At 48.3% G+C, this 21,671-nt stretch overlaps 1 protein-coding gene across 1 annotated transcript in view; it reads left to right on the forward strand.

Annotated features, from left to right (window-relative positions):
* Positions 1–21,671, forward strand: part of SCARA5 (scavenger receptor class A member 5) — a 119,276-nt gene that overhangs the window by 23,404 nt on the left and 74,201 nt on the right. The window contains exon 3 of the mRNA XM_022594982.2: positions 1,168–1,296. Within this exon, the coding sequence (XP_022450690.1) occupies positions 1,168–1,296 (129 nt within the window). The remainder of the gene's footprint in view (positions 1–1,167; positions 1,297–21,671) is intronic.

Here is a 21,671-nt window from a genome sequence, read left to right on the forward strand (position 1 = left end):
CCGCGGCATGGGGGATCTTCCCGGACCAGGACTTGAACCCGTCTCCCCTGCATTGGCAGGCGGATTCTTAACCACTGTGCCACCGGAGAAGTCCCCTCTCCATAGATTCTTACCTGCCGTGCTGGGGGTCAGGGTGGGACGGCATCCCTTCCTCTCCATTGTCAGCTGACAGAGCAGGTGGAGGTTAGTAAGCTTGCTGGCCTCTGCACCGGCCATCTGAAGGCTGCCTCGAAGGAGAAGTCCAGTGGAAAGAGGACAGAGGGTCAGGGCACCTGGGTCCTCACCCAGGGTTTGTCACTAACATTTGCTGTCCTTCATCTGTAAACAGAAGGGGTTGTACTAGACAATCCGTAAGTTCCATTAGAACTCTGATATTTTGCTGCTCCATTTTGGCCAGAACCTGGTGAGCCTTGTGTAGTTTCACAGGATGAAGTTAGGTACTATGTTTTCCTGTAAATCTTAACCCGAGGTTGTAAACTGGTGGTTGGATCCAGCATGTAAATGTGTTTTGTTTTGTTTACGCTCCCTAGTGGTTTTTTTGTTTTTTTGTTTCTTTTCTCTAATTAGTTGTCAACACTTAAAAAAAGGGAGATTTCTCCAAATCACTTCTGACTTGTCTTGAAGCCAGAAGTGGTTTGGAGAAGTGATTTTTGGATCTGCCAACGCCCAGCCCTTCTTCCTGCATGGCAACCTCTTCCAGACTGGGCATGCACTGTTGGGTTCCCCAGGCCCACCTGGCCCACATCCCTTCCAGGCCACTGTTAGAAGCTGGAGTTTGCAACCTCTTTCTAAAATTCTCTCCATCTTCTCCTGATCACATGGAACAATAACACTTTATAAAGGACACATATGCCAGCCTATGTGAGCTTTCTCTGTGGCTTGGACTGGCTCTAGGAGGTGGGTTTGCGTGGCCTCTTGAGCTGTGGGCATGCCTGTCTGGCTAGTTCGTGAGCACAGAGGATGGGAGGAGAGATAGAAGCAGAAAAGCTTCTCACGATTCAGAAAAGCTTCCCACTATTCCAGCTGCATTACAGATGTGCAGAAGTTGTGTGAGAGGTTCCATGTAAACATCTGCATGCATCAGGGAGAGATGAGACCAAAAGAGAAAAAGGGCTTTGGGGATTTTCAAATGTCTTTTTTCCTCTTCTTCTTACCCTTATTGTGTAGGTCCGTGCCACAAGGGACGGGCGGGTGGCTGCTGCACCCAGCTGGGCTCCCTGTCGGCCCTGAAGCACGCAGTCCTTGGGCTCTACCTGCTGGTCTTCCTGATTCTCGTGGGCATCTTCATCTTAGCAGGTAAGAGCATCCTTTCCCATCCTGGCCTTTAAGGAGGTGAACAAGAAGTGAAAGCAGATGGGAAAACTGGGGAGCTGGAGCTCTTCTTCCCCACAGTCAGGAACTCAAACACTGCTTTTCTCACCATGGAAACCACAAAGGAGGAAGCTGGCTGGTCTTTCCAACCAGGCATGAGTCTGAGCATCATTGCCTGCTCTGTGTGGGGTGAGGAGCTGGCAGGGGCTATATGAGCACGGGAAATCTCTTGAGTAGAGACCTAACTGCTCCAGGTGGCTTCTGCCTTGTCCTGCCTCATAGTATGATGCTGTGCATTACACTGGGCCTCCCTAGAGCTCTGCACTATGGTTCATACTGAGCAGGCTGGGCCCCCTGTCCTGGGATGTGATGAAAATAGTTATGAGACACTTTGTTGCTGAGGCTAATCAGGGTCATGGTAAACCTGCTGTCCCTTTGTGATTACTGGGGGTGGGATGAGTTTGCCCCAGGTCAGCCGGGCTCTTCTCCCCAGTTTCTGTCTGTAGAACAGGCTAGTGACAGGCTGGACTTTGGACCGTGTCCTCTAGCTCAGAAGCAGAGCTCATGGACCCAGGAAGGGATCAGATGGAAGATCCCATGCTTTGATCAGCCCAGCTCACACACAGGTCAGACCACCGTGATGGAGATGGTGGAGCAGATAGGGCAGAGACCGTGGTGGTCTCTCCTGACTCCCACCCAGAGGGAGAGAGGCTCAGTTCCCACCTATCTTGATGGAGGTATATAAGGCTTGACAAAGTGAGGCCAAGGGATGCTAGGATTGGAGACACTGCTAAATAAGACCCAGGGGCTCCCCTCCTGGAGCTTCCAGTCTAGGGGAGGAGGTGGGAACACAGAGGTAGAGCCTTGTCTCAAGGCAGAATGCGACAGGGACTATGATGGGGCCTTTGATGTTGACACACAAGTGCTGCGGTGACCCAGAGGAGATGCACACAGAGCAAGTGTGGGTGTTGCATGGAGGGGCCGGGGTGGGTACGGGGAATGTAGTCAGAGAAAGGCTGCTGGCCAGACAGAGCTGACTTGGAGTGCAGAGGGTGGGGTCCTTGACTTAACTCTTAATTCCTGCCCTTAACTCTAGTAATATGGAGGCTAAGCCCTTGCAAATGACCCCTCACTAGAAATCCCTGGTCTCGTGTCACTTTCTGTCAAGTGAGACTAGTCACTTGGGCCCGGTGATGGGATATTCAATGTTGCCTTTGCCCTCAGATTCCCACAATTGGGGCAAAGGGCATCACTAGGGGTGGTGTCTGTCCCATCAACCATTGACCTGGGTTGGGGGGCAGCCAGCAGCAACAATGAGAGAAACTAATGATTCGTCCAAGGGATGATGTCCAGCCAGAGGATTTTTTGAACATGTTCTTGGGCTGCTCAGTGAGAGATTGGGATCTGGGTTTTGTGGGCTTGGCAGCCACGACCATAACAAATTTACAAAATTTTTGGAAAGTGTTTCGGCCCCGCAGGAAAGCTGGGCTATGGTATTATAACTACTCTGCTGAACAAGAATTTTTAGGTGACAGAAGAGGGTCTCAAGGAGAGAGCCAGGCTGGTGGGGACCCTGGAGCAGGTCTCTGGAGGCCTGGAAGGGCATCATCTCTTGGGTTTCAGGGGAATGAAAGTTCTCTTCTGGGGTCTGAAGGGCTGCCATGTGGAAAAGGACGGACATATTCTGTGTGGTCTCAGAGGGTAGAACTAAGTGAATGGGTGGATTTTGTAAAGAGACAAATTCCCATTCAAAATAGAGGAGACTTTCTAACAAGAAGTGGTACCCAGCACAATGCAGAGAGGCTTTTCTCCGGGCTTGGAGGTCGAATGGGATTTATGATGATGTTCTGGAAGTTTCAGAAAGGAGGGTGGAGCATGGTTTCCTAATCTAATGGAAACATTGCCTTGCTTCTTGTTATTCCATGTGGAAATCTGGGGAGGATTTTGATCATCATAATTACCTTTGAACCTGAAGTTTATGAGTACCAGATTGCCTGTGTGGAATGAAAATTTGGGGTGGATTGAAACTGATCTGATGAAACAGAGCATCAGACTTTATCTCTTGGCTCTGTGGCCTGGCCACTGTCACCTTGTCCACTGTTTCTTGTCCGGAAAATCATGTTGGCCTCTGGGAGAGGTTTGAGGAGGGTAGCCAATGAAAAACTATCGTCACCAGCTACCCCTTCCCTAGGGAGGGGACTTAGGAATGTGGTGGATGAGTCCAGGGTTCTTCAAAGAGGCCCTGCCTGACGTTGGGTAAGACGTTTCTTCAGATTACCCTGATTGAAGACCTCCAGGGATGCTCCTTTTCCAAAACACCAAGATGGTGGGAAGATACATGGTTCAGTGTAAACCAGAGCTAGCCTGGCCTTTTCTTAGGTGTCCTGCTGTGGCTGCTTCCTCATTTGGGGCAGAACTTGCTCTCCAGTGCCCTACTGAGGTCACCTTTCATAGGAGGTACTATGGTCTGAATTGTGTCCCCTCCAAAATTTATATATGAAACCCTAGCCCACAGTGTGATGGTATTTGGCGGTGGGGCCCTAGGGAGCTAATTAGGTCATGAGGGTGGGGCCCTTATGATGGGGTTAGTGGCCACATAAGAAGAGGGGAGAGAGAGACACAGAGAGAGAGAGAGAGATCTCTGCCATGTGAGGACACTGGGAGAAGGGGCCATCTGAAGCCAGGAGGAGAGTCCTCACCAACAACCAAATCTGCCTGCACTTTGATCTTGGACTTCCCAGCCTCTACAACTGCGACAAATAAATTTCTGTTGTTTAAGCCACCCGGCCTATGATATTTGGAGGTGGGGCACTAGGGAGCTAATTAGGTCATGAGGGTGGGGCCTTGTTATAGCAGCCCTAGCTAAGACAAGAGGAGTTCTGTATGAACCACTCTTAGACTTCAAAACCTCCTCGTCGTCGACACAAAACTCATACATCTGACAACTGGATGACAAAATTAACCACTGCAACCAAGTGCCATGTCTGAATACCTGATTGGTAACATCTGATTGAAGTACAGATGCCTGCTCTTACTTCAATATTACCAAATTATAGTCTCACTGCATAAAAATATTACTCATAAAATTTCTCATGGGATTTCTCTTGATTCCATTCTCTATCCAAGTATTCAAAATAAAAGACAAATACTGTATCTGTGTTTATGCAGCATCTCAGCACCCCCTCTCAGATTAATCCAGCCATTGCCCAAACTATGTACTCATTTGGGCTTTCTACCCGCCACCTAACTCTCCATTCCTGACCAGCATCCTCTTGGGAGCTTTCCTCTGATATTCCCACACCATCACTGGGTTCTATGCCCACAGTCTTCCATCATCTCCCAAGAAGGTGGCATCGGTCCATTCTTCCCAAATTCCTCTAAGCCTTTCTATGTCTTCAACCCATTTTACCTGGACTGATGGTTTCCTATTATGTTTTTGTTCTGTTCCAGCATTCATTTTGGGACAGTAAAGACTCTCAGGCTTAAGTTCATGAACAAGAGAATTGAGATTGAATGGTTATGTGGTCAGGAGGTCCTCCATCTAGTACTTTATGGAAGATGTCCCCTGTGATGGAGTTCAAGGGTTAGAGGAGGTTCAACCTTATCCATGACTATTGTGGGACATCACTGTTGTGACAAAGGGTGGTCATCAGGAACTACCTCTTCCTCCCCTTGCCTGTCATGGCTCCATTGAAGAGTTTGAACTCTCACTGTGACATGAAACAGCAGAAAGGGGACGTGTCAACATCTGGGGATCTAATTTGGTGGAAAGCTGGAGCATTACAGCAATCCAGACTATAGAGTTGGACCAGGGAGAGCTCCTGGTGAACTAAGGGCTCCTATCATGTCTTAATTTAATCCTTTCTTAATAGCAGTCAGCCATTGCCATCAACATCCTCAATAAGTACTTAACTTGTGCATGAGTGCTTAGTGGGTTTAGGACAACAGAGCAAGCCCTGGTGTCTTAGTCTGTTCAGGGTGCTATGACAAACTACCACAGACTGGGTGGCTTAAACAACAAGTATTTATTTCTCACAATTCTGGAGGCTGGAAAGTCTGAGATCAAGGCACTGGCAGACTCCATGTCTGGTGAGAGCCCACTTCTGGTTCATAGATGGCTGTCATTTTGCTGTGTCCTCACATGGAAGAAAGTGCTAAGGATTTCTCAGGGGTCTCTTTTATAAAGGCACTAATCCCATCCTGAGGACCCCACCCTCATGACTTAATTATCTCCCCAAGGCCCCACCTCCTACTACCATCCCTTTGGGGGTTAGGATTTCAACATATGAATTTGGGAGGAACAAAAACATTCAGTCTATAGCTACGGAATAAAAGATGTAATTCCTGCTCTGGGAGGATTTAAAATCCTAACACACGTACACATTAGGACAGTGTGATGTAGCTAAGGCTGCGTGCCAAATTCTGCAAAGGAGAGCCTGATTCTCAAGAGCTGGAGGGGTTGGGGCAGCCTCAGCCTGGGAGAGCTGAACACCAAGTGACCCAAATGTTGTTTAAATTGAGCACCCCCCTTTTTAGATCACGTTGTTTCAAGGAGGTCTGTCGCCAACTTTGCAATCTGGGAACAGCATGCTCAGAGCCCACATCCCTTGATACGGCAGATTACTGATACTATCGTGCATCTTGGAATTTAGAGCGTGATGCCCTCAGCCTTTTCTGGGACACTCTGTCAGAAACAGCACATGCGATTTCATCCTGTGCTTATTGTGAGGGCGCCCTTGAGGACATTGTTTGTTCTGTTACATAACGTCAACTAAGAGGACCCGTGGAGAAAGTATTTTCTGTCTTAGTCTCAGAAGGAGAAACACTGTTCCTGAGGAATTAGTTTGTTTTCACCTGAAGGAGACTGTGGATCTGAAAGTCATTAAAATCACTTTTGGGGCGGCAGTTAATGCAAGCTGAGAGCGAGTTGTCATCCCTTTGTAAGATGTGTGGATTTGTAGGCAATTAAAATTGAAACCTGGAGACATCTCTGGTTCACCCACAGCAAGTGTATTGACCTCCAGGAAAATGTTTTTCTGCTAGTCTTATTCTTACCTTCATTTAGTGTCTCTAACTTGTTCTTCCTTTATCTTGTTCTCATCTACTGTTATTTTAGAATATTTTATGTATCCTCATAAACTGCCTTAATCCTTTTTGGAACAAGGAAGGGTATTATGCCCAGTTTTGTCTTTTAAAATTAATTCTGCCTACCCTATTCAATTCTGCAAGTACATGATTTTTAAAATATGTGAATGAATGAATGAACGAATGAGACAAGGTACCTTAGAGGGGATCTTAGTTGTGGAAAAAAGATGATGGTTTCAGTTTTAGCCAAATATCTAAATGACATGGTAATTATGGACTCACCATCAGGTACCCTTGGTTAATAGAAGAAGTAGGTGGGTAATTAATTATATTAAGACACACACATCATCGTATCTACTGTATTGGCATTACAGCATTTAGGGAGAATATTAGGATAGAGAGGGTCATGTAGTACCTTATGCTGGTTAACACCATGGACTCTGAAGCCAGCCTGTTTGAGTTTGAATTCCCCATTCTCTGATACCAGCTATGTGATGTTAACCAAGTGACAAAAATTTTTCTACCTGAGTTTCTTCATCTGAAAATGGGAGAAGTAATTGTACTTGCCTCTTTGGGTTCTTATGAGAGTTAAATAAGTTAATATATCTGAAGCGCTTAGAGAAGTGCCTGGCACACATTAAACATGATAAAAGTAGTAGCTATTATTGTTATTATAGTAGTAGTACTACGCCTACTATCAGTATTATGACTTTGGCTTTTTCTTGGTTTTCTTTGCAGTCAGTTAAGCTTGATAACATAAACTGAGAGTCAGAAAAACTTGGGTTTATAGTCCCTCTTCATCCATTAACACCCTGTAATCTTGGGAGAAATCACTTTGCTGTCTGAACCTTTGTACACTCATTTACAAAATGAGCAGGTTGGATGAGATCAGTGTTTCTCAAACTTTTTGACCATGACCTACATTAAGAAATACATTCTACATGACAACTATTTCACACATATATTCATAGTTGAAATAATCTTAAATGTGTGATGAATGCTGATGACTTTCTATTCTGTTCACTTAAGAAAAAATGGTCACAACTCACACATTTTTTTCATGATCCATGAATGGGGTACAAACTAAAGGCTGAAATACAATGGGCTAAATGATAGCTCTATTATTCTATGTGTCTTTCAAACATTCTAAGAGAGTAGTTATGTTCTCTTTGGCTTGTGGGTTTTGAGAGTAAATTTCTGGGTTCAAGTCCAGGCTGTGCCTCTGAATGTTTCTGTAATCTTGGGGCAAATCATTTAACCTCTCAAATCCTCAGTTTCCCCACCTATTGCATGCGATGACAATGGTACCTAGCCCCCTAGGGTTGTCGTGAGGATGAAATTAATCCATGCATGAAAACTCTTCGTGCCTGGCACATTCTGTCAGAATAGCAAAGGATTAGAAACCTCCTCATTCAGCCTGAGCACCCAGTGGTTTTGTGTATAAACAGAGGGAACTAGGCATGCTCGGTGCAGTGGGAGGGGATGTGCTCAGAGCCCACATGGTTCCAATAAATCGACAGGGGAAGCCTGGAGGCTCTGAGGGACCCTGCACTTGCTGTGGCAGCACAGGGAACAGGATGCCAAGAAACAGGACAGTGTTTCCAGCACTGCGGGCGAGCCAGCTCTGCGGTGCTACTCGGGAGCTGAGCCTTGGAAGGGGCCTCAGGGGACGCCTTGAACAACCTCCCTCCCAGGGCAGGAAGCTCCCTCCCGACTCCCCAGACAGAAGAGGTATTGTGCTCTTATGGAAGAACAGACACGAGTGACAGGGAACTCCTGCCTAATCACCCCTGACTGTCCCACACATGCTGTTTCTAGTTTCTCTGGCAGGAACAGCTCACAACAAGGCTGTCTCCTCATCCCAGAGAGCTGAAAATACCAGGCTCAGCAACAGTCGCTTGGGAGACCTGGTTTGGGGGCCTCTGTGAGATGCCCTGATCTTGCCACATTATATTGAAGTCATCAGTTTATGTGCCTGCTCCCCTCCTAGTCCAAAAGAAAGCTCTTCACAATAAAGCACCATGTCTTGTTCATCTCTGTATTCCCAGTGCCTAACGGGATGTCCTACACATAGTAGATGCTCATTTAATGTGTGGCCTAAACTGAACACCTCAACATAATGGACATCCTCCCAGCCCCTCCCAACGAACTCCAGGTTTTAGTGGTAAACAGAATAGACACAGGACGGCTGGTGTGGCCTGGCCAGGACGGGGTTTGCTGGGCTGTGACCAACTTTGGTCTGTTTCGTTTTTTGTTTTTGTTTTGGCCGCACCATGCAGCATGCGGGATCTTATTTCCCCAACTAGGGATAGAACCCGTGCCCCCTGCAGTGGAAGCTCGGAGTCCTAACCACAGGACCACCAGGGAATTCCCAGACGAACTTTGATCTGGACATTCCAGATCAAATTTAGGCTGATGTAGCCTAAATTTTCATGAGCCTTCCCACCAGTGACTCATAGTAACACGTGATACCACGTCAAAATGATGGAATACTAGGCAGCCATTAATAATCATGTCCACTGCCCACCCACCCCAAGCCCAGATTTCTCTCAAAAGAAACACTGCCTCGCGAGGGCTCCTCTGTCCCACAACAGTACAACTGGCTTTTGGTTGATTTTGTCTTTGCCTTCACCTAAATGATCTTGTCAGTGATCCCAATTCCATGTCATCACACAGGTTTCTGCCAAGTATTGCAGCCTGTTGGACGAGTTTGAATCCAGACTCGGACATCTGTCACTTAACTTTTCCTCTCAGTCTTGTGTCATGAGTCGTGTCTGAGCCAGCATCCCAACCCGATCCCCATCCCACAGCCGGCCGCCACGTAGACGGTTCCCAGGAGGACACGACCAAAGGCACACCAGCTTAGGCACGTGCTCTACCGTCCTGTGAGGCGAGGTGGGGACACCTCACAGACCCCCACCAGCCTTCTTCCTTAAACCTAGACCAACCCCACCTAAGAAACCACCTTTCTCCTGCAACCCACCTTGGCTGTGTGGGCCTTGCCATCAGAGCTCCCCCAGAAGTACCCCCAGCCTCACCTTAGCTCCAGGCAGAGGGAGGAAAAGGAAGAAGGAAGTTTGACATCCTGACTTCTCCACAAAATATTCCACTGCCCTGCATGGGAGACATTTCACATCTCTCTGACTTTGATGGAGGCTTCCAACCACCCCTGAAATGAGAAAAGTGGGCATGGGGGAAGGTCACCTGCAAACTTGACAATATGCTCTCTGGGTCTTCAATCAAATTGTTACAATAATTAGATAGGACAGGACAGAGGACCTACTCAGCTACATCCCCTAGAATCCTTCCTCTTGACAAAGTGCCAAATCCAGCCACTGCCTGTTTTTGTCAATAAAGTTTTATTGGCACACAGCCATGCCTGTTCATTTGTGTATTGTCTACGGCTGCTTTCTTACTACAAGGGCAGAGCTGAGTTGTTATAACAGAGACCAGATGGCCTACAGAGCCTAAAGTAGTTACTCCCTGGCCCTTTACAGAAGAAGTTTGCCGACCTCCCGCTCCAGGCTTGTACTGACCACTAATTAACCCTTTAATCTTTCTCCTCTGTGTTGTGCTTCACAGTTTTCAAAGAATTTTCACATACATGATGTCATCGAATCCTTCTAACAATCGAAGGACTCCAGAAAAGAGTTCACAGTATGTGGATGAGGAAACAGGCTCGGGGGAATTGCCTGTGCCTGCCTGTGGTCCCGCAGTGGGGCAGTGGGAACCTGGACAGGACCATGGGAATGTGTGAATTTGGGACTTCTCTTACCCCAGACTCCAGTTGGAGGTACTATCTACCCCTCACTGTCCAAGTGCACAGGAGCTAGAGTCGGACTGCCAGGGTACAGGTCTTGGCTTTGCCACGTACTGTGTGACCTTGGGCAAGTTATTCAAGCTTCCTGAGTCTTAGTGTTCCTGTCTATAAAGTGGAAGCGATAACACTCTCCACTTCAAAGTGTTGCGGTGAAGATTACATTAATCCATCCGTGTAAACTGCCTACAGTAGTCCATGGCATGTAGTTAAGTATCATCAGTGTTGTTAGGTGACTGTAATCGAGAATAACTCCCGTCAACTGGGGAATTCCCTGGCGGTCCAGTGGTTAGGACTCCGTGCTCTCACTGCTGAGGGCCTGGGTTCGATCCCTGGTTAGGGAAGTAAGATCCCACAAGCCGTGCAGCACGGCCAAACAAAACGAAGCAAAACAAACAAACAAAAAATAACTCCCATCAGCCGTACCACAATCCAGCCCTCATTCGTCCATATCTGTACAGAAAATAGCAAGAGAGCCTTGTCAAGTGCTTTGATTTCTCTCGCAGAAGCCAGGATTGGAATAAATTTTAGAGGCACTGTGAACACAGCACCCAGGTCTTGCTAAGAAAAGAGCTTTCTTATTTAAGCGAAAAGAAGATGGAATGGGCTTGAGTTAGGCTCTTGCTTCCTTCTGCAGCTTTCAACTCCCTCTTCATGGCTCAGCCTTTGCACCTGTGAAACCTGCCTTTCCTTCTGCTTTCTGGTTCTATCTTCTGCTCTATGTGCCCTTAGCTGTCAGGGCACATAGAGATCTCATCACTAACTGATGGCTCTGAGTGTGGCCTGGGATTGAAGCTGAGCCACCAACAAGCTCTCATTCTTTGCTCTTTTGGAGAGAAGGAGTTATAAACTTGGAATTTCTGCAACGATCCTAGGCATTTTGCCTCGTCTGCCCCCGCCCAGGGGCTTGGAGCCCTCTCGCATCAAATCCCAAACAACAAACGCTTGTTGAGTGCCAACAACGTGCCTGGCAGTGTGTTAGACACAGCGAGATACAAAGAGGAATGAAGAGAGGCCCCTGCCATAAAGATCATAGCAATGGGAAGAGCAGATATGCAAAGATAAACTATAAACACAGTATAGAGCAAAGAAACAGAAGTTTTGGAACGAGGCAAACCTGAGTTCAAATGTCAGCTTGATCATTTATGAACTGTGATCTGGGGAAATTATTTAACCCTCATTAAAAAAAACATTAAATTGGGGATAATAATGATCACTTATCAGTATTATGAGGATTCAGTGAGATAACACATAAAATGCCTTGCACAATGCCTGGTTTATACCAGGGGGTCCATGCCATCCATCCTTAAGAAGTCCCTCAGAGTTGGGAAACTGAGTGTTTTGGCCTCAGCTGCCCTTCCACCTGAGCAGCCCAGCATGGGCTGATGACTGCAGGCATCCCTGGGCCCCTGCCCTTTTCTGTGCTCCTTTGTGGGAGCCCCACGTTCCCCAAGATCCTTTTCAGAGCAAACCAAGGGATGCGGGGAACTGGGGCAGGGGGTGGGGTGTGCCTCTTTGGTGTATTCCCGGCTCATCCTGCTGGGGTGGTCTCATTCCACAGTCTCCCCTCCTCGGGAAATCCCAGAAGACAGGCAGGTCCAGGCTCTGCTCCAGCTCAGGGCACATGGGTGGCCTCTCCCAATGGTCCCTCGCCGCACTCCTGTCTGATGAGAGCATCGCTCTGGGCTCAGCTGTCATCTAGGGGGGCTACCCAGAGGCAGCCCTCCTTTTCACAAGATCCCCATCTCTATGTGGGGTCTTTGGAACCTCCACCCCAACTTAGTACCTGCGTGAACATGCGGGAGGGCAGTGAAGTTGTCTGAAGTGGCTTCTAGGAGGCGATGGTGCCAGTTCTGAGGGTGGAGAAGCTGGGGAATCATCTGGAGCCCTAGCTGTGCTGAGTCACTCTGGGAGGGAGTCCTTCTGCAAAGCTCTTTGTTTCTCCTTCTTGCTGTTGTCAACGACGACTGGGTCTGGCCAGTTGTCCTCTGTGTAACATTTTAGCATATTATCTGCCGAGGTTTTGGAAAAAAACCGCATCTTCCTGGGAGGAGTTGAGGAAAGGTGTCTCTGATTTACAAATTAACACCTGTCCCCTGACCATTAGTGGCCCTCCAGCCTGAATAAACAAGCAGATTGCCTTGAGGAAGTCATCGTGTCCTTTCAGGATCTATAAAAGCAGTTAGTACCCTTTGGCTCAGAAATCCTGCGTTTGACTCAATGCAATGATTACAAAGGAAGACAAAAACCTCAAAACTCCTAGCAGTGTTATTCAGCATCACTCAAAACTGGAAAAAAACCTAAATACCAACCTTAAGGGATTGTTTAGCTAAACTTTGGTAAGTCAACACAAAGGAATATTACACAGCCATTCCAAATGATAACTATGAAGCAACATGGGGAAACGTTTATGAAATCATGTCAAGGGAGAAAAGACTGCCCAATTGCATGTGTAGGCTCCAGGGCATTTGTACAAGCAGATGTGCATATAAAAGGAGAAAGGGTGGAAGGAAACTTGGAGGAAAGAAAACAACTGTGGTAGAGTGAGGCTTACTGGCACACATTCTTCTTTCTCAGTTTCCTCTAATGTTGTTGGTGATTTAATAAAACCGCCCTTTAAAAAAGGCATGGGAGGGCTTCCCTGGTGGCGCAGTGGTTGAGGGTCTGCCTGCCGATGCAGGGGACGCGGGTTCATGCCCCGGTCCGGGAAGATCCCACATGCCATGGAGCGGCTGGGCCCGTGAACCATGGCCACTGAGCCTGCGCGTCCGGAGCCTGTGCTCCGCAGCGGGAGAGGCCACAGCAGTGGGAAGCCTGCGTAATGGAAAAAAAAAAAAAAAGCCATGGGAATCTTTCTATAACCCCAGGAACACAACACACAGCAACCAGCCTAGTTCTGACTGGCCTGGATTCACCAGCACACCCTCAGTTCTCTCCAAACGTATGTGGGTGCTGCCCCTGTCTGGTTTTACATGGTGGCCAGTAGAGGCTTCCTGGAGGCCGGGACCAGGGGACACAGATGGAGAGCTGGACAAATGCCCCGAGGGCACAGAGCAAGGGAGAGGCCGAAGGACAAATAAAACCAGGGCTGGGAAGGGGTAGTCCCGACCTCAACTTTGTAAATGAGACTGAGGCCCAGGGAGGGGGTGTCTGGCTCAGGGTTTCCCATGCCTCTGTGTCCCACTACAGACTTGCATCCAAGGCTCCAGATCCCCCCAAGCTCCTGGTCCCCCAGGAAGCCCTGTCTTCCCGTGCACCCTCCTCAGGGGTGCCAGCTGTCATCTAGAACCAGGCACATGCTTTCTGGTGCCTCCCTTTGTTCTCAAAGCTCTCTGCTTGGCTAATTTTTGTTTGTTTGTTTGTTTATAACTTCTACTTCCTTCGGGAATAAAATCAAATGCTCCAAGTTTCCATTTAAACTGTTTTTCTTTTTTCTTGCTTTTAGCTTTCCCTGCCGCCCAGCTTTATCGAGGTGTAATTGACAAAAACTATATAGGTTTAAGGTGTACAATGTGATGTTTTGATATATGTTATGAAATGATCGTCACAATGAAGCCATTAATGTGTCCATCACCTCACATGGTTAAGCGTGGTGAGAACATTTAAGACCTACTCTCTTAGCACATCCCCAGTGTACAGTACAGTACTGTTTTTTAAATTTATTTCAATTTTATTGGAGTATAGTTGATTTAGAATATTGTGGAGTTCCCTGTGCTCTACAGTAGGTCCTCGTTGGTTACCTATCTTATATATAGTAGTGTGTGTATGTTCATCCCAAACTCCTAATTTAGCCCTCCCCACCACGTTTCCCCTTTGGTAACCGTAAGTTTGTATTCGAAATCTGTGAGTCTGTTTCTGTTTTGTAAATAAGTTCATTTGTATCATTTTTTTTAAAAATTAGATTCCACATATAAGTGATATATGGTATTTTTCTTTCTCTGTCTGGCTTACTTCACTTAGTATGATAATCTCTAGGTCCATCCATGTTGCTGCAAATCGCATTATTTCATTCCTTTTTATGGCCAAGTAGTATTCCATTGTATATACATACCATATCTTCTTTATCCATTCCTCTTTTGATGGACATTTAGGTTGCTTCCATGTCTTGGCTATTGTAACAGTATTGTTAACTATAGTCACCATGCTGGACCTTAGATGGTGCATAACTGCAACTTTGTACCCTTTGACCACCATCTCCCCACGTCCCCTACCCCCTAGCCCCTGGCAACCATTCTTTAACTCTCTGCTGTTATGAGTTTAATTTTTTTAGATTCCACCTATAAGTGAGATCATATAGTACTCTGACTTATTTCACTTAGTGTAACGTCCTCCAGGTTCATCCATGTTGTTGAAAATGGCAGGATTTCCTTCTTTTCTAATGGTTGAGTAATATTCCATTGTATGTATATACCACATTTTCTTTATCCATTCATCCATCCACAGACACTCAGGTTGTTTCCACATCTTGGCTATTGTGAATAATGCTGCAATAAACAGATACCTCTTCGAGATCCTGATTTCATTTCCTTTGAATACATGCCCAGAAGTGGGGTTGCTGGATCACAAGGTAGCTCTATTTTTAATTTTTTTAGGTGTCTCCTTACTTGTTTTCCATAGCAGCAGTACCACTTTACGTTCCCACCAGCAGTGCATGAGGTCATCTGTTTATCTGTGACTTCTCCCCCGTGTGCACGCCCAACTCCTTCCACGCTAGGAGCAGGCCTCAGCGCCGTGACCTGTGTCCCCTAACATGTGTCCACTTTCACAGCCTCCAGCACCTCCTGCACATTCTGAGGACCCTGAGCCCCTAAGTCCTTCCTTACAGGCAACTGCCTTCTAAAGAGCTCCACATGGAGGGCACCCAGGCACCTCAGAGTCAACAGTCCCAAACCCAAACTCACCATTTCTCCTTATATCCCAGCCTCCCTTATTCCTCACCTTGCTTGGTAACATAACCATCTAAGATGTTAAGCCCATTTTATGGGTGTACCATTATTTCTTTAACCAAATCCCCATTGTTGGACACTAATGTCTCCAACTCGGCATGAGGGACAGGACGCAACAGTTGATTAATGGTGACATTGTTCTGTGGCTGGCAGAGTTCAGGAGGGCATGGGATTGCCCTTTTCAGCCCAGGCTCCAATGGCCCACCAGGTCCTCCCCCGGGTGGGGAGAGGAAAGGGCTTCTGCAGCATGTCATCTGTGCCCATTTGCTTTGGACCTTGGGGCCATCTAAGCATCCCTTTCCTGACATTTCAAGGAGCCTCCCTGTTGCTCGGTTGCTTGGATGACCTGGCCCAATAGGCCCCTCCTCCTCCGCCATCCCACCCCACCCCATCCTACCGCTTCCTCACAGCCTTTGGTCCTGGATGTCAGCCTTCAGGCCATCTGGCTTCCCTCTGGGCTAGACTACAGAAAGAGGGACTGGGATTGTATTAGTCAGCTCAAGTTGCCATAACAAAATACTACACACTGAATGGCTTAAACAACAGAAATTTATTTTCTCACAGATAGGAGGCTGAAAGTCCAAGATCAAGGTGGCGGCAGGTTTGCTTTCTCTGAGGCCTCGCTCTTTGGCTTACAGATGGCCGCCTTCTCACTGTGTCCTCACATGGTCCTCCCTCTATGTGCACATCCCTGGTGTGTCTCTCTCTTTTTATAAGGCCACAGTCCTATTAAATTAGGGCCCCCATTTTATGACCTCATTTAACCTTCATTACTTCCTTAAATGTCCTATCTCCAAATACAGTCACAGTTGGGGTGGTGTGGTGGTGGTTAGGGCTTCAATATATGAATTTGGAGGGGACACAATTCAGTCCAAAACAAGAATGAAGAAAAACATCCCTCACTGGATCTGCTTCAGGGTCAGATATCTATGTGTATCAGACCTTCTCCTGCAAAAATGACCTACTCTAAGCAATTTCCCCATGGAATATTGTGCTAAAAAGGAACTCCTGTCACCTTTCTTTCTCTTTGTGGCCTTTTACAAAGGACCCCTCTTCTTTTTTAGCCCAAACTTGGCCTTTGCTTGGTCCCAAAAGGAGTTGGGTATGTGTCATAATGAGGAAGAGGGTGAAGGGAGAAGGGAAAAAATCCATTCTGTCTCACTGTTTTTTGCTATAATAAATAATGCTTGCACATAAACCATTGTCCGTATAGCAAGTAAATTATAACGGTCCAATGATTTCCTTTGGATAGATTCCTGATGGTGGTATTGCTGGGTCACAGTGGATATATGTTTTTAAGGTTTTAGGGAAAGATTGCACCAATTTACATGGAAGGACAAGATTTTTAATTATTCTGTCTTAACTATGTGTAAATGGTTTGTCACTGTTGGGTCTACAAGGAAGGTCTTGTTACTTGTGAGAAATAGAGGAAGTAGCTTAATTGCCCTTTGGGTAACCAGCTGAGGACTCAGGACCCAAGGGAAGCAGCACTTTGCTGGGTCTGCAGCCCATGCCTTTAGGTGATGGCAGTGAAGGCAGAAAGAGTCCACTGTCCTCCACCTTTCCAAGGACTTGGTCCATACAAACTGGGATCTCTACCCCGACCCTCATATTCCAACTTTGAGCTGATCAGAAAATGACTCCCCGGGTCTATCTGTTTCCTCGGGCTGTCCTAACAAAGTGCCACAAGCTGGGTGGCTTAGAACAACAGAAATTTATTTTCTCACAGTTCTGGAGGTTAGAAGTCCAAAATCAAGGTGCAGGTAGGGTTGTACTCCCTCTGGAGGCTCTAAGGGAGAATCTTCCCTTGTCTTTTCTAGTTTCTGGTGGTTATCAGCAATCCTTAGTATTTATTGGCTTGTAGCTGCATCTTATAATATGTGCCTCATCTTTAAGTGGCCTTCTGCCTGTGTGCCTGTGTCTCTGTGTCCAAATTCCCTCTTCTTGTAAGGACATCAGTCATATTGGATTTAGAGCCCACTGTAATCCAGTATGACCTTAACTTAACTTGATTATATCTGCGAAGACCTACTTTCCAAATAAGGCCAACTCACAGGTTCTGGGTAGACATGACGTTATTTGATCCAGTATACCAGGGAACGGAAGTACCTTTGAAGTCATTGCTGGTGAAAAGCACTGAAAGAAAGAAAACATTTTGGGCTTCCTCTTCTGCTGAATCTCAAGGGAAACTCCCTATTTCATATTCTTTCATGATATGGTCAGTCAGGTGCGGCCACAAGAGGAAAGGACAGAGAGGCTGAGGAAAACATAATGTATTGTACTCACAGGTCCCAGAGACGGGAGGCACACATGCCACACAGAGCCACATGGGGAAGCATCAGGGTGCTCAGGAGGCAGAAGACAGGAGTAAGGGGAGTACTTTGGTCATGACCTGTATTGGGGATCAAAGAAAGGAGAGAAAGGGCAGAGTAAAAAGTTTAAGATTAGCTACTTTGAATAATTCCAGTGGGCTGTGGGCTATCGGGGTGGCCTCTAGTTGCCTGGTACCTGGCCCTGGGATGATTAGGACGGAGGAAAATTGATTCCTGGGGTGCACAGGCCAGATAGAGGAGGTGTGGCTCTGGGTTGGTTAGTTTGCAAATCATAGGCATGCATCAGGCTGGGCTCTTGCTATCATCTCTAAGAATTGGCTAGCCCAGGGAGGGGCTGTCCCTTCCCAGCCAGGAAGAGATGTCAAAACATTGCAATATACAGAAAATTAAACACATATACAATACACACCCTCCTGTGGGAAAGAGGAAGGACCTGGGTTCCTTGGTCCCAGCTCAAGTACACCAGTGCAGCGTTCTTGGGGGGCTGGCGGGGTGCACTCACATTCTAGAGTGGGCTCTGTCTTCCGTCTCACCGGGACACCGTGGGCAAGTCAGCAGCTGCCCCAGGAGGACAGGTCTCCACGCTGGTGGTCTGGCCTCAGCACTGTCACTGGCTGTGTGGCCTGGAAGCCTGGAGACCTGATCATCTGGCACACGGATGGTTACCTAGAAAACCCATTTCTACTCTGAGGCTCTTTAGAGGTTATATCAGGGACTCCAGGTTGATAATTTCTGGACTAGACCTTCGACGTCCCATCAGCTCGGAAAAGGTCCCCTGGTGTCCCCCTTCTGCCTCCATTTAGCCCATCTTTCATCTCACTCTTGTATTAAGGCTGGTGGTTTCTATGACTCCCCACTAAACTGTGCCCTCTGTGAGGGCAGGGGCCACACGCGAATACCTTTGTATCATCCGCATTGGCCTAGATTTTGTAATTATACAGACTTGGGCTCCGGTCCCAAGCTGCTCTTCTTCACTCTGTGACTTTCGGCAAATTACTTAACCTCTTTGAGCTGTAGTTTTCTTCTCAGTAAGTGGCACTTCTAGTGCCATCCTCCGAGCGACGTGGCGATCCTTGAACGAGACAGTGTGTTTAAGTGCCCACAATTCCTCTTGGGAAGGAGTCCCAGTACACCATATATTACGGTAATTCTCGGTGTGGGCTACAGGATAAGCTGTTTAGTGCACGCTAACCTAGTTTTTCCTCTTGGAGCTGAGCACTCAAATAGGCGTTTTGTGACAGATCTCAGCTGGATAGACTGAGTGGGTGCACCCATGGTATCTCTTAACCTATATTCCAGGGAAAGAGTCAGCATCGGGGTTTCTGGGCATTGCTGAGATGGACAAGGTTAGTACCACTTTGAGATCCAGGCACCTGGACTGGAGCCCCTGCCCTGTCCCCATACTTTAAAGGGACCCACTCAGTCCCTCATCCTACCACATTCGATCCCACAAGGCAAGACCTCTTCGGCACTAAGAGAGCATACCTGCCTGGAGCCCTTGACCCCTCCCTCTGGGCCCTGCCCCAGGGACCTGGTGCTGGGGAATTTCCTGCCCTGAAGGCCCAGCTCTCTTCCAGGGCTTTTGGACAGTCTTGCTGAGAGCGAATCATATTGCTGGCCAGAGGGTGGCAAAGCAGGAGCTGTTTGCAGGTGTTGGGGGAATGGGAGGGTGGAATTTGGATGTTGGACTGACCCCAGGCATGGGTGTGAGGTCTGCAGTGGTGCAGGACCGCACAGGGGTGGGAGGGTGAGGGTCTTCTCACCAGGCAATGCCTGGACCAGGTTCTGGGGGGGGGGGGGCGTATGTGTTCCTGGCACCTCCAAGTTCTGGCTCTCACCAAAGCCCAGACATGGGTGATTTAATGGTTACGAATGTGCTGGTGTCACTGCCTCTGAGCTCGAGGCTGGCCTCCAGTTGGCAGTGACCATGTGCTAAGCCTGTCCCCTCCTCGGGGGTTCTGGACCTCCCCTGGCTGCAGGGACTCTGCTCAGAGGCAACCAGCGGGGGTGGGTGGGTGGAGGGGATGCTCTCAGCCCAGGCCTCGCAGCGGGGAAGGATGCTCAGACATACTCGCTGCGCCTTCCTGGTCTCTACCCCGTTGGTGCCCCCAGACCTGCCCGGGACCAGCCTGCTGCCTCCGGCTCTGGTTCTTCCTGCAGCAGCTCTGCTCTCCTCGGCTGGGCCAGTGTCCCACCCCACCGCCACCCCCAGCCCCTCGGCAGGAGCCATACCTGTGCCCACCGGCCGTCCTCGCCCAGGCCGCCTGCAGTGGAGGATGCAGACCTGCAACCCTGTCAGGCTTCAGGCAGGGGTGCTCCCACTCGGCTCCAGGCACCATGAGCGTAACAGTTTCCACCAGGAAGAGCTCTGTAAGGGGCTGTGGTCAAGGCGGAAGCGGGTCCGCTGGGGGTGAGTTAACGTATCACTGCTACGCCCTCTTCTCACCTTCCTCTCTCTCTGAGCTTTCCCGTGGCAACTACGGCCTGATGCCCCAGCTGCCCAGTTGGTGGTGCCCGAGTCCCCCACCTTGGCACATGGCAGCTGCTACCTTCACCACCCCGGCCACCATTACATCACAGTCATATTCTATTTTCCATCCACCATTTCACTTGGTGGGGTAGATACCATTATCCCCATTTACAGATGAGAAAACCAAGACCCAGTGAGATTGCTAGTTCCCACAGGTGAATAGGTGTTCATGAAGTTTAACTGGCACCCATGGTTGGGGTCTGAGCTGGGCTCAGACTCGGGTTTCCCAGCCAAGAGCTCATCCCACGCGCCTGTGCAGCATCCACACAGTTTCCACCTGGCCCCCAGCAAGGAGATGCAGCTCAGCTTGGAAGCAGATCTCTGGGCCAGGCAGGATGAAAGCAGGCTTGGGGCTCAGGTCCTCATCTCTGTTCCCACAGCTCATGGCCTCTGGGCAACAGGTAGGTAGAGAAACTGAGGAACCTGGTCGTGAGGGACAAGGGGGGTGGTTTTTCACCAAGAAGGCTACTTCCAAGCCAATCCACAGTTTCATCCCTTTGTGTCTGTTCACACAGCCTGGCCATGCGGGTTTTTATAATGTCTGCTTTTCTAGCACACATTATACAAACAGATCAAAAAGGGCTGTAAAGCAAAACGCACGAACTCTCAAGGATGGATTTTTAAATTTTCTCAATAAAACAGGGTGTGATGGAGACGTTCCTGTTCCTTTCCGCAGCCCACTGCTTTCAATCTAATTAAGCGTTTGGTCTGGAATAATTTTTTTTTTTCCTCTCAATCTTGGAAAATGTCCCGCAGCTGGAGCCGCCTGCTCTCAACTGTTTGTTTTTCTTCCTTGGAGAGGGACTTGGGAAGGTTACCCACCAAACCCCAGAGGAATAGGCAGTTTGAAGAGCTCTCAAGTCCCCGGGCACACAAACCACAAACACACAGGCCCCAGGCTGTACTCTTTCTCCCAATGAGCCAAAAAGCTGGCCCAGGGTCCTGACCTTCTCCAAAGCAGGGCGGGCCCCAGGCCCCTCCTCCTTTACGCTTGATGGCAGAGAAGATGGGGGAAGGGAAAACGATTCCAGCCCATGGGCCCCAGGCCAGTTCCTGAAACTTCAGTTGTAAAAACTGAGCTGGGGCTGCATCAGTGGCTCCCGGTCGGCCCATTTATCATCTGGCCTTGGGTGGGACCGGGCAGAGCCTGAGTAATGCTTGCCTGGGGTGCACGCTTAGACCCTGCCAGACTCGCCCCTCAGCCCCGCCCTTACCCCAGGGAATCAGTCCCCAGACCCAGGCGAGGCTTCATCTACCCCACCCCAGCTCTTCTCTTTAGCTCCCCTTTAGAATTTTTTTTTTAATGTGGCAAAATAGACATAAAGTAAAACTTACATCTTAACCACTTTATTTTATTTATTTACTTTTAAATTTTTTTGGCCTCACCAAGCAGCTTGCAGGATTTTAGTTCCCCGACCAGGGATCAAACCCGTGCCCCCCTGCAATGGAAGCTCAGAGTCCTAACTACTGGACCGCCAGGGAAGTCCCCATCTTAGCCATTTTAAAGTGCACAGTTCAGTGGCATTAAGTACATTCACAGTGTGCAACCTTCACCCCCATCCATCTCCAGAACGCTTTTCTTCTTCTCAAACTGAAGCTCTGTGCCCTTTACACACCAACCCCCCATTTCCACCTCCCCCCAGACCCTG

The sequence above is a fragment of the Delphinapterus leucas genome, chromosome 6 (assembly GCF_059928025.1).
Source record: "Delphinapterus leucas isolate spDelLeu-1000000601 "Yukka" chromosome 6, BTC_Dleu_Yukka2, whole genome shotgun sequence".
Taxonomy (NCBI): Eukaryota; Metazoa; Chordata; class Mammalia; order Artiodactyla; family Monodontidae; genus Delphinapterus; species Delphinapterus leucas.